Below are 15,912 nucleotides of genomic sequence, written 5' to 3'. Positions count from 1 at the left end.
TAAATGTTCTCTTTGGTTTAGCGCGTAGCTGTTGATATAGTTTTCCAACAAAAAATTGGTTTATTTAAAATATTTCGTAAGTGAAATGGCAGGAAATGTAGGACAATTAGACGTGGCGAATTACATTCAAAGTCTAAGTAACTGGTACGAATCTTTTATAAGGTATCGTCATACTGATGATTTAAACCTGATAGAAATGCTCCGTAGAAAACTTCAGAACCATTATTTTATTGGCTTAATATGGGAAATCTTAAACGGAGAGCTCGTCCTACTGGGTCTAATATATTGAGCCTTTCTCTTATCCTCCATCTTGGCACGTGTCTTGCAATACCAATTCTTCTAAGTCCGCCGATGACATAAGTTTCTCCAATGTTATGGGTAGAATTTAAGAGATTTAAAATATTCCGATCTAATTCTTCGTTGGTGATTTCAGCTTCTTCCAATATTCCGAATTCTTCCCGACGTCTGTAGATAGTTCTAACATTAACACCAAATACAGATGCTGTTCTGGTCCAAGAAAGACACAAAGGATTTCTACACCAAGAAAGCTGATTCATGGAGATATCATATGGAGGTCTACCCGCTGCACCCGTACGAACCACTTGGCAAGAGTATGGGTTGGAAACAAAATTATTTTGACTATATAAACGATTTTCAAGTTCCAATAAATGAGCATTTAAGGCATTCAGTAATGTCCCGAAAATCTCGCTTAAGACATTCCTGGTGTCATCTGTAATTCGGTGATGATCCAAAGCCAATAAAAATTGACCGAATATAAAAGAATGGTTCTGAAGTTTTCTATGGAGCATTTCTATCAGGTTTAAATCATCAGTATGACGATACCTTATAAAAGATTCGTACCAGTTACTTAGACTTTGAATGTAATTCGCCACGTCTAATTATCCTACATTTCCTGCCATTTCACTCACGAAATATTTTAAATAAACCCATTTTTGTTGGAAAACTATATCAACAGCTACGCGCTGAACCAAAGAGAACATTTAAAAGGGTAGGTTCTACCGTTACCTACGTTGGTTCTACGAAAGAAAAACGGACCGCAATCTAATTCAGTCAACGAAAATTACTTTCGTATTCGCCACTCGCGATGAACTATTTCAGAAAAGGAACTTCGGACTTCGACTTTGCTAAAAGCCAGTGCAATCTTCGAGTAAAGAAAGTGCAATCTTCGAGTAAAGCCAGTGCAAGTCTTTCAAACGACTATATTGACGCAAGAGAGAAATGACTATATTGACGAGAGAGAGAAATGAATATATTGACGAGAGAGAGAAATGACTATATTGACGAGAGGTAACGACTATGTCAACGCGAGAGTAAATCGACTATATTGAAGATAGAGAAAATCGACTATGTTAACGATATTATAAATCGACTATTTAAACGAGAGAGAAACGACTATATAAACGAGAGAGAAACGACTCTATCGATGCGAGAGTTTGAGTATATTGACGCGAGCGTTTTGACTATGTCGGCGCGAGCGGTGAGTATACTAACGAGCGAGTGAGAATTTTGTCCGGTTTGGCGTGCCATATCAATCGTCTGCTATAAAATCTGATGCTGCCTAGTTTGTCTACTCTGTGGCAGTCTTGGATATAACACACTTCCACTGGTCCAAAACCAGTTTATTAATTGCTTGGACCAGTTTTTTAATTAAAATACTGGGGGTCACTTTTTTATGGGCATTGAGGCGGGACCAGTTTAAAAATTCAAGCTTTCTTCCAATTTCTACTCCGACTTTCTTCTTTCTAACACAATAAACGTCACACTAGAGATAAAGGCCTTACGAAGTTACCAGCAACCTTTAGTAGTGGTATTAAGTTACAATGAATAATGAAATAAAACGATTCGCGCCTTCTCGAATTATAAACATTTATATGGTTTCTAGAGTCTAGACCTATCCACATTTCACATTCCATAAAAAATAATTTACAATGGGACCAATAGAAAAAAACATGGTAAGGGTCACTGGTCCTAAGGACCAGTTTATTTTTGTAGACAATAGGGGTCACTAATCCTAAGGACTAGTTTTAAAAAATTCCTTATTTCCAAGACTGCTCTGTGGAGACTTGGCCTTGCTTTTACATGGAAGAGTGTAGTGTAGTGATTAATTGTTATATTAATTATAGATTTAACAAGGGGATACAAGTTATAGAGGAGTGAATTAGACAACACTTTTAAAGTAAATTTATGTACTTCCGCAATGAATTTTTGAACAAATCTTCAACTTTCCCGAGGGAAAACTTAGGCTTGCCTTCTTATAAGGCTATGCCTTATAATTTTTAAGTAATTATGACAAAATATATCTTAACCTATTTGGGAGTACTGCTCGAGGCATCAACGCAAGGTAAAGATAACAAATGTGGAGAAAAAATTGGTATCATGGTATGGCAGCATAAGTGAAGATTTCCTGTACTTGTCAACGTTTTTTTAACTTTTGTGGAGTTAATAACTCCTATAAACATGTTAATAGTTTATAGAGAGCGGTTGCAATTAATAAATAGAGTAATTTAAATGATAGTAGATAGTATAATTATTTTAAGAAGTATATCTTAGAATGAAAGTTGAAACTAACAAATGTGTTGTAGCTTTATTATGACCAAGGCTTAAATTTACCTGAAGTTTTTCTTCTTATCTCCTCTTTTTCTTGGGGAGTTCTTCTTTAATTTCGGGACAGACACAAATATGATCTCGTTTCAACAATACATTGTATTTTACAGTTGTTTTACTAGTTTTGTCAATATCAAATGCAAAATTGCAAACTGGTTAGCTTCTGCGTCGACCTCCACCAGTGTTGAAACGTGCACTACTAGGCTGCTGGCGATACCGGTGGCGCCATCTCTTATCTGGATCCTATGGACTTTTACTTGCCAGAAAAATTATACTATACACTCTCTCAGTGGCGTAGTATGCATGGGTAGCACGCGGTGCGGATATCATGGTGTGCTTCTTACTAGTCAAAACGCGTAACAAAGTTTTTTCGAATTTCTCTATAGTTTGTGTAAGTTTTTATTTTTTCACGGTTGGGTGTCACCCCCAAAACGGCCTCAAACGGGTGGCACCCGATGCGGGTCGTCCACCCTAGCTACGCCACTGCACTCCTTGCTTTTAATGACATGGGCGATCGTTTTTCCATCCTTTCTGGTTCAAACCATCTATCAGAACATTAATTTTTTACCAGGGCCGTATCAACCACTACAAGGCGCCATTAGTAATGATCTTGTAGCGTACACAAAATTAATAATGCCGTTTTGTGCTTTCGTTTGAAAACGTGAGACGTCACAGCTATAGTGTACACCGTGGTCGCCATGACAATTACCGGTTTTTCTCAATAGGCGACATACATTGGTGACGTCATGAGTTTCAAATTGAAAGCACTCTATAGCTTGAACGAATATAGTTTTTGACCAGCAAGCCACGCTTATTTCCAAGGAGCAGCTACAGAAATTTTAATGTTATTATTTAATCTTATTTTTCTGAATAGAAAAATTAGAAAGCTTCGTCAATATCAACTATCCCTCCTCTATTTATTTCCGAGACTGAACCAAATTACCCTAACGAATTTTTAAAAACATTTCAGCCGTCGGAAGAGTTTTTCAGCCAATGAAAATCATTCAATCAGAAGCGTTATTAGCCAATAAAAATAATTCTATCAGACGCGTTACGCGTTCCTTAGAGGGTATTCCAAGGCGGCAGGACGCAAAAACTTTGAGAGCTCTGCTTTCTCATTTAGATTATCATTTTGTTACTATTAATTTACCAAAATGGAAAAATTCCGAGCGGTAGAAAAGTATTTTTCGAAAGAAGAGTGGACGGATTTTAACGACTACGTTAAACAACGGCTTTTGAACATGAAAGATATATATGATGAAATGAACGAGTTGGGTAAGGCTAAAAATATTCTATTAACTAGTATTTAGAGTAGGTCCCAGCAATTCCAAACATATTTTACAAATTCTTGAACTACAGAAGTCATTGTTAACCAAATAGAAAAAATAAAAGGGGGATATTAAGAAGATCTACCAAATTTTAAATGAACGAAATTTCATTAGTTTTCGATTGACTCCCTACATGTTACATAACTCCAAAAACACTCTCTAGCTCCGAACTCCGCAGCGGAACTCCGGGCAGTTATGAAAGGGTATATATGCCACTTATGCATAGTAGGGAAGGTATCTAGCTTATCTTATACCTATAGCCTACTTATTTCTTTAATGATCAGGGGTGGAAATAGCTATTCTTAAAGATAAAATCATTATGAAAACCTCATCGGTGGGCTTTCATCTTAAAACCGTTTTCTCCAGCAATAATCATTGCGACGACGCAAAAAATCTCCGTTAGGCCTAGGCTTTCCTAATACTTTTTTTGCGTCCACCACACTCTCCCGTGGCGGTTTTGGCTTGAGAGCTTGGGAAAACAAGCCTCATATAAACAGTCGGATATACATAGAATTATTTTTGAAAGATGATGGCGAACAATTTCGTTTTAATTTTAATTAAATATAATCAAAGTTAAATTATTCATACACCGGCGTGTTTGAAGTCGGGAAATGTACTTTCAAAATAGTTTTAAAATTAAGTTTTGAAACAATTCGACACCTAAAGAGTTGATATTGCAGAAAAAGGTTTACTTTAGGTTAAGTTTTTAAATTTATTTAATTTAATTATCAAATTCCTTGATAAAAAAGCTATAAAATGAGATGAATTTGATTAATTCAATATCAAAAGTAACATATTACACATAAGTTTGACATGCCCTATTATTTTAATGGTAGTTTTCTGACCGAAACTTTGTTTGGCACTGACACTGTCACCCCAGCTCCGACTTTTACCAGCAAACGACCTGAGCAGTATATTATCGTCCTTGCGCATTTTAAAACTATATTTTAATCGTGCAAATAATATTTTTTATAATTGCCATACTTATAATTAAGATATTCCTTAGGCCAAAATTAAAATGTGTTTTTATGAATTTATGGTGGACCCATGAATTTAAAATTTCTGCCACTTGGTTAAACAGAGTCTGGAGCAGTGACGTCATTTCAGGATTTTTCAGGAGTGGGCAGAACTTGAGCTCCGGAAAGTAGTTTTCTTAAAGGGTGAAAACACGACCAATTTAATATTTTTGGGATTGTTAATCGAAATAGTTATTGCATATTTGCTACTTATTTTCCGGATAATAGAACGAACAAAACATTATCTTAAGATAAGCCTTGTACTACATCCGATTCTGAGTGGGTATTAGTATAATTCGTTAACTTTTTTAGCTCATAAATATTCAGGGGGGGGGGGGGCAATGCACTCACTTGCCTTGCCCAAATGAGTGGGCCGGTGTTAGGGGGGGGGGCGGTAAGCGGGGCAAAAGTACCCCGGGAAAGGGGTCCACCGGGACGGGTGCCTAACTAAAATTTTCTGACTATTTCGAAAAAAAACAAATTTTGGAGTAAAAATTACCTGGGCCCGAAAATCCTAGCGCCGGCCCTGCAAATGATTGACGCTAATTACAAAAAAACAAGTTGTAGAGAGTGGGTCCTATTACTGGCTCGAGGACGATTACTACTCCGCCTAGCAGTATTAAATGGAACCAGTGGCGTAACTAACTTCCTCGAGGCCCCCCCGCGAAAGTCTTTTTGGGGGCCCCTTATGTGACTCTTTTTGAGAGGCTATTGTTTACTATTAATAATCAATGGCGTATTTAAGATGAGTTTTGGGGATTTAGCACTTTCAAAGATATTATTTCTGCCAACCTTCCCGAATAGCTAAAAACCACTCCGAAATGGATGTCCCGTAGCTACTCAGGGCAGGACACACTGCCTATGTGAAGGCAAAAATGGAGAATTGTCATATGGCACAGTAAGAGAGGGAATATAATAGGTGCACTATGAACAAAATAGCCAGGAGAGCTGGTAGTTGGTTTCATTTTATAAATATGAAGTAGACCAGGGTTTTCTAGGAAGCACATTTTTCATTTAGCCCTTTAATTAAAATTAAATAATTTTGTAAAGTAGGTGATTTTAGCCACACTATGGGAAATATTCGCGATACTTATATCGCCAACAATTCTAAACACGTAACAACTTATACTTATCAATTTACTTACTTTGCGGGAAAAAAATGAATTAAATAAACTTTGATGTTTTCAAGCGAAAAAAAATTATTTAACGTCGGAGTAAGTATGTTTATTTAATACAGTATCAGAAAATTTAAGCTACGGTTACACTACGAGGTAGAAAAAGTTTCGAACCATTTAGAAACAATTCGAAACGGGGTTGAGTGAACCGTCCCAGTAGCATAACTAGCTTTTTATGCGACCAGTGCGAGCTTCTCTGCTTTGCGAGCGCTCGTTGAAAATGGGGCACCTTCGCCATCTACTTAACTGCAGGTACATTATTACGCTTTGTGAAAAATGCAGTGTTGCCAAAACTGGGTCCTAGTCTGGTCATTTCTGCGCCCCTCCAGGGTCTGCGCCCTGTGCCAGGGCACCGCCGGCACCGCCCTAGTTACGGCACTTAACCGCCCTTAAAGTTATTGATGTTACTTTTAACCTACGTATTTTAGTACAGTTTAACACTTGCATTTTATTATTTTTCCTTTCATCAAAAGCGGCGGTTTAATTTGAACATCCAATCAAAAAAAGTATAAATTTAGTTAATAGAATTTCGGAGAGCATAATCATGAAATTATTAGGAAAAAAGAATTGCTCAATAAGCCTCAGATGGGTTTTGTTTGAATATCGCTACAGAAGGACGAAAAAATGCAATCTTTCAAAATAATTTAGTGACTGTGACCAATCATGTTATATTGACTACCGTAGAGATTAGAAGACATTGGGATGTTTATTACTAACACCCAGTCACAAGCTTAAGTATATTTTAATTTTATTAGATAAAAAATTAACTTACGGTTTCATACAAAGTTGAGTCTCGACATACTCTCTAAATCGAGAAGTGAAAACCTTTCACGAGCTGCACTTACTTTGATCCCTCGAACCAAAGAGTATAAAAACTACGTAACCTAGAGATATAATGACGGTCGAAAGCAGTAAAGGAAGTTGTAGCAACCGGGGGGGAAGTCACTCAGTGAATTTGCACTTCAAATTTCGGTACCGCAGCGCCACTACGGCAGTTTTAAGTGGCAATCATTTTAATTTAGTTCAACATTCTTGAAAATTCCTTAAGGAATTGATTACCTTTAGGACTTGGCAACGTTAGAGAACAAACGCCTTATTCTTCACTTTTTGAAAATAAACACCGAAACAACGAATCCACAAATTCTAACTAAAAAAATCACGAAACAGTAACCAATTACTGTCACTTTTTTGAATTGACAGATATTAGACAATTAAATATCCAAAATGCCAAATTTAGCACCTCCGCAACACCGTAACTGCCATTTTTCTACGGTTTTATTATTTATTGTACTAAATACTGCCGTGCCGTAGTGGCGCTGCGGTACCGAAATTTGAAGTGCAAATTCACTGAGTGCCTTCCCCCCCGGTTGCTTCAACTTCCTTTACTGCTTTCGACCGTTATTATATCTCTAGGTTACGTAGTTTTTATACTCTTTGCTCGAACTAAACTGTGCCTGAATTTCCCTAATTCAGCGTAGATCGGAACTCTGCCGTTATATTACTAAATAAAAGCTCTTAACACGCGTCGACTAAATACGCGAAAATTATGAGACATTGCGATTAAAGGCTGCGTCCGTTAACTGCCAGGCAGAAAGTTTGGTAATTTAAAAACAAAATCTTCTACCTAGCAATTTTTCCAATTATCATTTATAATTGCCGTGCTAGAATAGAACCAAAGCAACGCGGGGGGCGGGGTCCATATTTACGCCACTGAATGGAACACTCGGATGTAATACTTATAAAATGTTACCGCGTTAAAAAGTTTTCTTACGAAACCATTTTTATGTAAAATCAACGGGCGTCTGGGAAGGTAACATATGTTTCGAGCAAAATAACATTACCACAATTTTAAAGATTGCTTGAATAAAGAAGGACTTAATTGAGACGATATTTGGGGTAGCTCCCAATTCCCCTCCTGCTCTAAGAGTAAGCTCCTCCCCCTAAACTGACGTCGGTGACATTTTTTCAATCCTTTCTCGTGCCCGGATGTCCGCGGCTCGATTTATTTAACGATATTTTGAAGAGTGTAATCGACTCCGTGTGTAGGGTTGGATCCACCGTTGCCTTACTTTATGAAACCGAAGAAAAGGTGCCCAACGCCCGAGCCCCCGGAGTCATCCGAAAGTGACGAGGATTGGTCGTGGAAAACTGGTAAGTCACTTAAACACGTATGCTCACACTCTAAAATTCCCAACGCCACATTTCATTAAATTAATTAATTTAATTTAATTAATTAATTTATTTATTTATTTATTAATTAATTAATTTACTTAGTTAATTAATTAATTTAATTTAGTTGATTAATTAATTTAATTTAATTTAGGTTATTAATTAATTTAATTTAATTTAGTTAATTAATTAATTTAAATTAATTAATTAAGTTAATTAATAAACTAAATTAAATTAAATTAATTAATAAACTAAATTAAATTAATTAATAAACTAAATTAAATTAATTAATAAACTAAATTAAATTAATTAATAAACTAAATTAAATTAAATTAATTTAATTTAGTTAATTAATCAATTTAATTTAATTAATTTAATTTTAAGAGCAAGAAAGGGGTCGAAAGAAGAATTACCATCAACCTCCAACCCGCAAAAAGTCGACCACCAGAACCAGTGCTGCCGCCTCGAACACGCAGCGGAAGTCGGAATTCGTAAGACCCCAAATATCGCTTTAAAGGGCCACTACGGCGTTTGAAAAAAATGGAGTAGCTCCTCCCCCTTCCGTCCGACCAATCATATTCCGTCATTTTCACAGCCCTAGTTCCGGAGCACGCGCAATAACCGAAGCGCTAACCACTGTCAGTTAACCTGTACACCGATTAGGCGCACTAACAAGGAGAGTACCCGAGGTGTTTATTGCCGATTTAGTTCAAAGTCGACCGTAATGTGTACCTATATGAGATATGAAATTTCCCAATCGATTTTCCATGGCAACCGAAAATGTTTTTGACCACTTAAAACAAAAATAAGATTTTTTCCTTATTTTACCCAAATAATGTTAAAATTTTACCTAAATAATTTTCCAATTTACCGAAACTTGATGAAATTAACCTAAATGTAATCCCAATTACCTATTTTGTGATTTAAAATTAAAAAAATTCGTAACCGAGAAAATCCCATGCTTTTTTAAAAGGAGATTTTTGTCTTAGTGCTCAAAAACATTTTCGGTTGCCATAGAAAATTGAATGGGTAGTGCAACGTCTCCTTTTGGGAAATTTCATATCTCATATAGGTCTACATTACTCCCGACTTTGAACATAATCGGCAATAAACACCTCGGGTACTATCCTTGTAAGCACTGTTAAAGGTACAGTCAAAGTTATGGCCGTGTACACCGATAGCAAGAAGTGACTAGCCCCTCGGCAGAAACTAATGAAATTCAAACGCTAATATTGGCTTGTAATTACGCCATGACAACTAACGCGGTGATCAAATCCCTAATTCCAGCATTTCCAAATGGAAGAGTTCCCCGCCGACAGCGTGTTCCTCGGCTTTGAGATGGAAGACATCCTCATGGTGAAGAACCTGATCAGGAAACTCAAGACGAGCGCCACCAGGAAGACCAACCAGCTGAAGCAGCTCGGCCTGTCGGTGGCCAAACCCGCCAAGAAATACCCGGCCCGGAATGTCCAGCATCCCTCGAGTTACCTCGAACCGGAAGTCCCCGATGACGACGACTACTTGCGTACGTTCATTTCGTAATCCCTTTAAGCTCAAACCCCGAAACTCAAAGCAGGGCGAAACGTAGATGGCGCTGTAGTTCAGCTCCTACTTGTGACGTCAGAGATAGAATCGAAGCTGCGCCGGGTGTAAACCGTTTGCGCATTCTTTAGATTAGTGCTCAGAACAATACATAGATGGCGCTGTAGTTCAGCTCCTACTTATGACGTCAGAGATAGAAGCGTTGCTGCGGTGTAAAGCGTTATCGCATTCTTAAGTTTAGTGCTCATAACAATACGTAGATGGCGCTGTAGTTCAGCTCCTACTTATGACGTCAGAAATAGTAGCTCAGAAACCATTTGCTCAGAAATTTGATTCAAATCTAATTAGAATAATTTTAAATTTTTATTAAAATTTTATTTAAATCTAGTAAGAGTAATTTTAATTTTTTATTAAAATCTAATTAGTTTTATTACCAAAAATTAAGTTTTATTACAATTTTATCACCAAAAATTAAGTTTTATTAAAATTTTATCACCAAAAATTAAAACTTTTATTAAAATTTTCATTATAATAAAATTAGTCGAAACTTGTTATAATCCAGAATTGTTTACAAAGAGAAAATTTTATTATTTTTAAATCGTTATTTCTAAATTTAATAGTTTAAAGGCGCGGCCATCTTGATTCCTTGTAAAAATATACCCCTAAAAGCAGTAGCGGCGCTAAGGGTGGGCTGAGGTGGGCTTTGGCCCACCTGCATTTCTGAGAGGGGCCACATATTTATATTAAAAGAGCCACATATTTATAATGAAGAGGCCCCATATTTTAATTTTCGGATACAAATCATTTGGGGGTCCAGTAAACGCGACGATAGCGGCAAAACCACCTTGCTCTTCTCGCTTCTTGGAAAATTTTGGGTTTTTTCGATTTCACAACTTTGGCAAAATATGGTCAATCCAATGTTCCCGCTAAGCCGCTTATTTTTGTAAATATTTATCGCCATTTCGTTTTGAGCTCCAGAACGAGATATTTGTCTGTTGCAAGTCTTTCTCGAGTTGTTGTTTAGTCTTTTCTGTTCTATTATTTTAGCAAGAGCGGACGTCTACCTCCTCGAGCCTTTTTCAAGGCTAATTAACTATTATTAGTTAATTTTTCCAAACAGCCTTTTTAAGGCTAACTATTAGTAGATATATATTTTACAGTCTTTTCTAAGGCTAATTACTATTAGTAGTTAGCTTTTTTCTAAGACTTAGAATCTTAGTCTTGTGATTTACTAAACTAAATTAATGATCGTAGCATGTGATGAAATTTAAGGTTTAAGAAATGTGTTGTCTGAATATTTGCAAAATCCCAAAGTAGTTATAACTCAAGCCGTAGCAATCTGCGGTGCCAGAATAAAAAAGTTAGAAACGGACCGAAATTCTGAAAGCTTCGACCAAATTTGGGATTTTGCGAAAAAATTGCCTCTCTCAGCCTCAATTCCAGTACCCGAAAAGAATAGTTCCGTCAAAGTACCCATGAAAAGAAAAATTATTCAAAACAAAAGGTTGAAAGGTACCATAATAATGGGTACTATAGGAAGTCGAGAAACGGAGTTCAAAACTATTGGTGACCAATTTAAAGCATTTTATTTTGAAATTATAGATAGATTCGTATTAGAAATGAAAAATAGATTGTTAGAAAATTTTTCTATTTATGAAGAACTTTGTGCTCAGATCCAAATTCAAGCGAGTTTTTGAACGTTGAAAAAATTACTGCGTTTTGTCAAAACTATGAAAGATTTAAATTTGAAAAGGAGTCCCTGAAACATCAGGTCAACGTTGCTAAAATGTTATTTAGTACCAAAACTTCAAAAGCGGCGAAAACATAAAAATAGAAATTTTACAAAACCGGCGTGACACCAATGAATATCTTAAACCTCAAAATATTCAAAATGTTTCCGATTGCTATAGATATTTATTGACATACGAGCAGGCATTCCCAGATCTCGTAAAATATTTCAAAATTGTATTACGTATACCTGGTGCTAGTACTATTTCAGAGCGTAGTTTTAGTACACTCAATAGACTGGAATCATTTTTAAGAACAACTATGTCTGAAAATCGATTATCCAATTTAGCCTTGCTCTCTATAAATAGAGATTTATCGAATAGGTTGAAAGACAATCCTTTATTGCTTCTTGACGAGTTTAGTAAAAAAAAAAGAGGAGTGAAATTTATACTTTCAGTTAAATTTTAAAAATTTTAAATATGTATACGTTATAAGAGACATTTGGGAAGGCAAGCCACAAAATTATAAGAGGTCACTAAAGTTGTAAGGGCCACGAAATTTTTAGGGGCCACTAAATAATTAGCCCACCTGTGAAAAAACCTTAGCGCCGCTACTGCCTAAAAGCAATCTAACATTGACATTACTCCAATAATTAAATTAGAATAATGATGGTTTTTGGTACAGTTTGCGACGACTGCGAGGAGTTTTACGAGGGCGACTGTCCAATCCACGGACCACTGGTCATCGTGGCCAACGTTCAGGTATTTAAGGAATTGAATTGTCTATATGCCCGAGTGAATGAACGAGTGCATCGCGTCCTCAGCTGCCCAGCGACGGATCCGTGGCGGAGAGGGCCCTGCGCACCTTCCCGGCCCAAATGCGCTTGAAGGAGTCGTCCATTGCGGGGGCCGGCCAGGGCGTCTTCGCGGAGGCCCCGATCGCTAGAGGGATCCGCTTCGGGCCCTACGAGGGATGGCCCATCGAGCGCTTGGACGCCGACGCCTACGCCAACGGCTACTGCTGGCAGGTCAGTTCCTATTTATTATTCTTCGCCAGTGGCCGATTCGCCAATAGAGGCCCGCGGGACTCGCCAATAGCACTTAACCATAGTTAGTAGATTGACACTTTAGTTCTGATAAAACGAAAAGCTAACATCATATGTCACATAATCAGTCGTAAGTGGGCCTTTGTCAGGGTTGCCACGGTATCTGGAAAACCTGGAATTCCTGGAAAAGTCAGGGAATTTGAATATGGGTCTAAAAATCAAGGACTATTCAGGGAATTTGAATATGGGTCTAAAAATCAGGGACAATTCAGGGAATATAAATTAGGTGGCAAACATTGAGTTGGGAATATTAATCTAGAGGTCCAATCGAAACGTCGGATTTCAGTATTTCGCGAAACAAGTTTTTAAAAATAAGAATACTGTCGTCTGCTCCCATCGGCGTCCCAAATGACGAGAAAACGTTATCATTCTACCCGTGGCGCCGTCTATCTCTCAATGATTCGTTCAAATAAGACGCGTTTTCAAGCAAAAAGATTTTTTTTCTTCAAAATAATGGATGGCGCCACGGGTCATATGATAACGTTTGCTCGTCATTTTAGAGCAGACCGCACATTCGTATTTTTCAAAAACTTGTTTCGCGGGGAGCAGATTTGATTGGATCTCTAGATTAATATTCCCAACTCAATGGTGGAAAATAGAAAACCGTTAATAAAATTAAGGTAAAAAATTCTAAGTTTTCGCACAAAATAAGTCAGGGAAAATGTCCGGAGATGGTCAGGGAAAACCTGGAAAAGTCAGGGAATTTGAAAGTGAAAAAACTGTGGCAACCCTGTCCAGGGCTGCCACGGTACCTGGAAAACCTGGAAAACTCAGGGATTTTAAAAGTTGGTCTAAAAATTAGGGAATTTAATTTCGGTTGCAAATAGGAAACTTTTTCTAAAATAAAGGTTAAAAAATACAAAATCTTAGCACAAAATAAGTCAGGGAAAATCTCTGGAAATGGTCAGGGAAAAACTGGAAAAGTCAGGGAATTTGATTGTGAAAAAACTGTAGCAACCCTGTTGACGCAATTTACGTCACATCCCTTGAACAAAGTTCCATTAGGGTTAAATAAAGTTTTGGCATACTTTCGAGTGATTATGTTTCACACGCCGCCATCAAAGTGTAGCTTCGGTACTCGCTGTGCCGCCCTACAATGTCCAAGATCAAAGTGTAGTAACCTCCGCCCGATTTGTTAGATCTTCAAAAACAATCGCAGTGACCATTTCGTGGACGCCACGGACCCCAACAAGTCCAACTGGCTTCGATTCGTCAACTGCGCGTGTCACGAGCCGCAGCAAAACCTGCTGGCGTTCCAGTTCCGCGGAGACATCTACTACCGCACCTACAAGGACGTCCAGCCCGGCCAGGAGCTGCTGGTCTGGTACGGCGACAGCTACGCCCGGGAGCTGGGGCTGCTGGACGAAAGCGAGGACCACGAACAGCCGTCCATCAGCGCTGTTCCCCACCAGGAGGCGCCAGCGGCGGCCAAGGATGAACCGCAACCAAATCCATGTACATCGGTTGTACCCGCGAAGAAGGGAGGGCGCAAATACGTCCCGAAAGAAGGTAAGCAGATCGTTTAATTCAGTTGACGCGCGTTAAAACGGACACAGACTGGAAATAGGCACTAGCACAAATTATTCGTGTCTTGTTCAACTTGTTAAAATGTTCCACGCGCTTTTTAATATTTTAGCGTAAAAGGCTCGTGCATTTTTTTTTATGTTCAGGGAGCACGCGCGAAATCGCTCGAGCCCGTTTACGCTAAAATATTAAAGAGCGCGTGGAACCTTTTAACAAGTTGAATAAGCCATAAATAGAGTTTATGCTAGCGCCTATTCGCTCGCACAATGATTTCATCCGCGTTTATTTCGCATTGTGTAAATAATAATAGCAAAATGGCGGCCGTAGAATCTGTATCAACTTTCGTACTATTACTTTAGGAACAATAATTAAACATTTTGTCCAGTAATGAAATAGATGAAACTATATTTTGTTGAATGTGCACCCGCAGTTAACGTTCGAATATTCGCGCTGTCACTCGAAGCGCTCTTACTACGAATTTTACTGAGCGAACTCAATCTCTTTTGAAATTTTGCGTGTTGCCCGTTTTCTTTGGAGTAATGTCGTGTTGTTCCGCTGTTGTAGTCGTGAGCTGTACGCGTTCGCGGGTTGAAGCTTAATCTCTCTAATTATCACGTTGGTTTTATTGCGCAGGGGACCAGAACAAACGATTCCAATGCCAGCAATGCCACTATGCTACCGAGCGTAAAGGCGACTTTGATAAGCATGTAAGAACGCACACGGGAGAGAGACCTTACCCGTGTGACGTGTGCGGACTAAGGTTCAATCAGCTTGGTCATTTTAAAACCCACCAACGTGTGCACACTGGTGAGAAACCTTATTCGTGTGACGTGTGCGGACTAAGGTTCAATCAGCTTGGTCATTTTAAAACCCACCAACGTGTGCACACTGGTGAGAAACCTTATTCGTGTGACGTGTGCGGACTAAGGTTCAATTGGCTTGGTAATTTGAAAACCCACCAACGTGTGCACACTGGTGAGAAACCTTATTCGTGTGACGTGTGCGGACTAAGGTTCAATCAGCTTGGTCATTTTAAAACCCACCAACGTGTGCACACGGGTGAGAAACCTTATTCGTGTGACGTGTGCGGAGGAAGGTTCAGTGAGCTTGGTCATTTGAAAACCCACCAACGTGTGCACACTGGTGAGAAACCTTATTCGTGTGACGTGTGCGGACTAAGGTTCAATCAGCTTGGTAATTTGAAAAGGCACCAACGTGTGCACACTCAGAAGAGCTAAAACCACGCAACGGGTTCAATGACATCGTTAAAAATAGTTTTAAAATTATTATTTTGTTAACATGAAACGTGTAAATGTGGGTTTCTGAAATAAATATTTCCATTGTTAAATTGAAGAGCCCAAAGGATTTATTTGAAAGGTAGTATACCTCTACAGTCAAGGCCTAGAAATTATTTCCAACGAGCGCAGCGGCATCCCCTGGTGACTTCGTTCTCAACTAGTAATTTGTGTTCCATATTTCCGCCCAAGGCATCACCTTGTCAAGTAAATTCACGTCTCAAAATCATAGTCTTTCCATTATTGACGATACTTTTATTCTGTCAGATAATTAGATTACTAAGATCAGAAGTAAATGAGGTTCATCAACTTCCGCTTAGATACAATACTAATGTAGTTCAGATAGTCACCGCTGCGTAGAGCTATATCGACATTTTTAGTCGTCACTGCGAAAAAGGCTAATAC

The 15,912-nt window shown here is 38.2% G+C and overlaps 1 protein-coding gene across 1 annotated transcript; it reads left to right on the top strand.

The window, feature by feature from the left end:
- The first annotated feature begins 3,705 nt into the window (after positions 1-3,705).
- LOC149925987 (histone-lysine N-methyltransferase PRDM7-like) lies at positions 3,706-15,524 on the top strand. Its single transcript, XM_090160297.1, has 8 exons — positions 3,706-3,900; positions 8,191-8,295; positions 8,698-8,804; positions 9,601-9,838; positions 12,268-12,344; positions 12,407-12,610; positions 13,828-14,197; positions 14,846-15,524. The coding sequence occupies exons 1-8, from the start codon at positions 3,780-3,782 to the stop codon at positions 15,448-15,450; spliced, it is 1,827 nt and encodes a 608-aa protein (XP_090016423.1). The 5' UTR covers positions 3,706-3,779; the 3' UTR covers positions 15,451-15,524.
- Positions 15,525-15,912: the final 388 nt, after the last annotated feature.

This window comes from Leiobunum rupestre, chromosome 10 (genome assembly GCF_980474605.1).
Source record: "Leiobunum rupestre chromosome 10, qqLeiRupe1.1.hap1, whole genome shotgun sequence".
Classification (NCBI taxonomy): Eukaryota; Metazoa; Arthropoda; class Arachnida; order Opiliones; family Sclerosomatidae; genus Leiobunum; species Leiobunum rupestre.
This window is presented reverse-complemented; position numbering and strand designations above follow the sequence as displayed.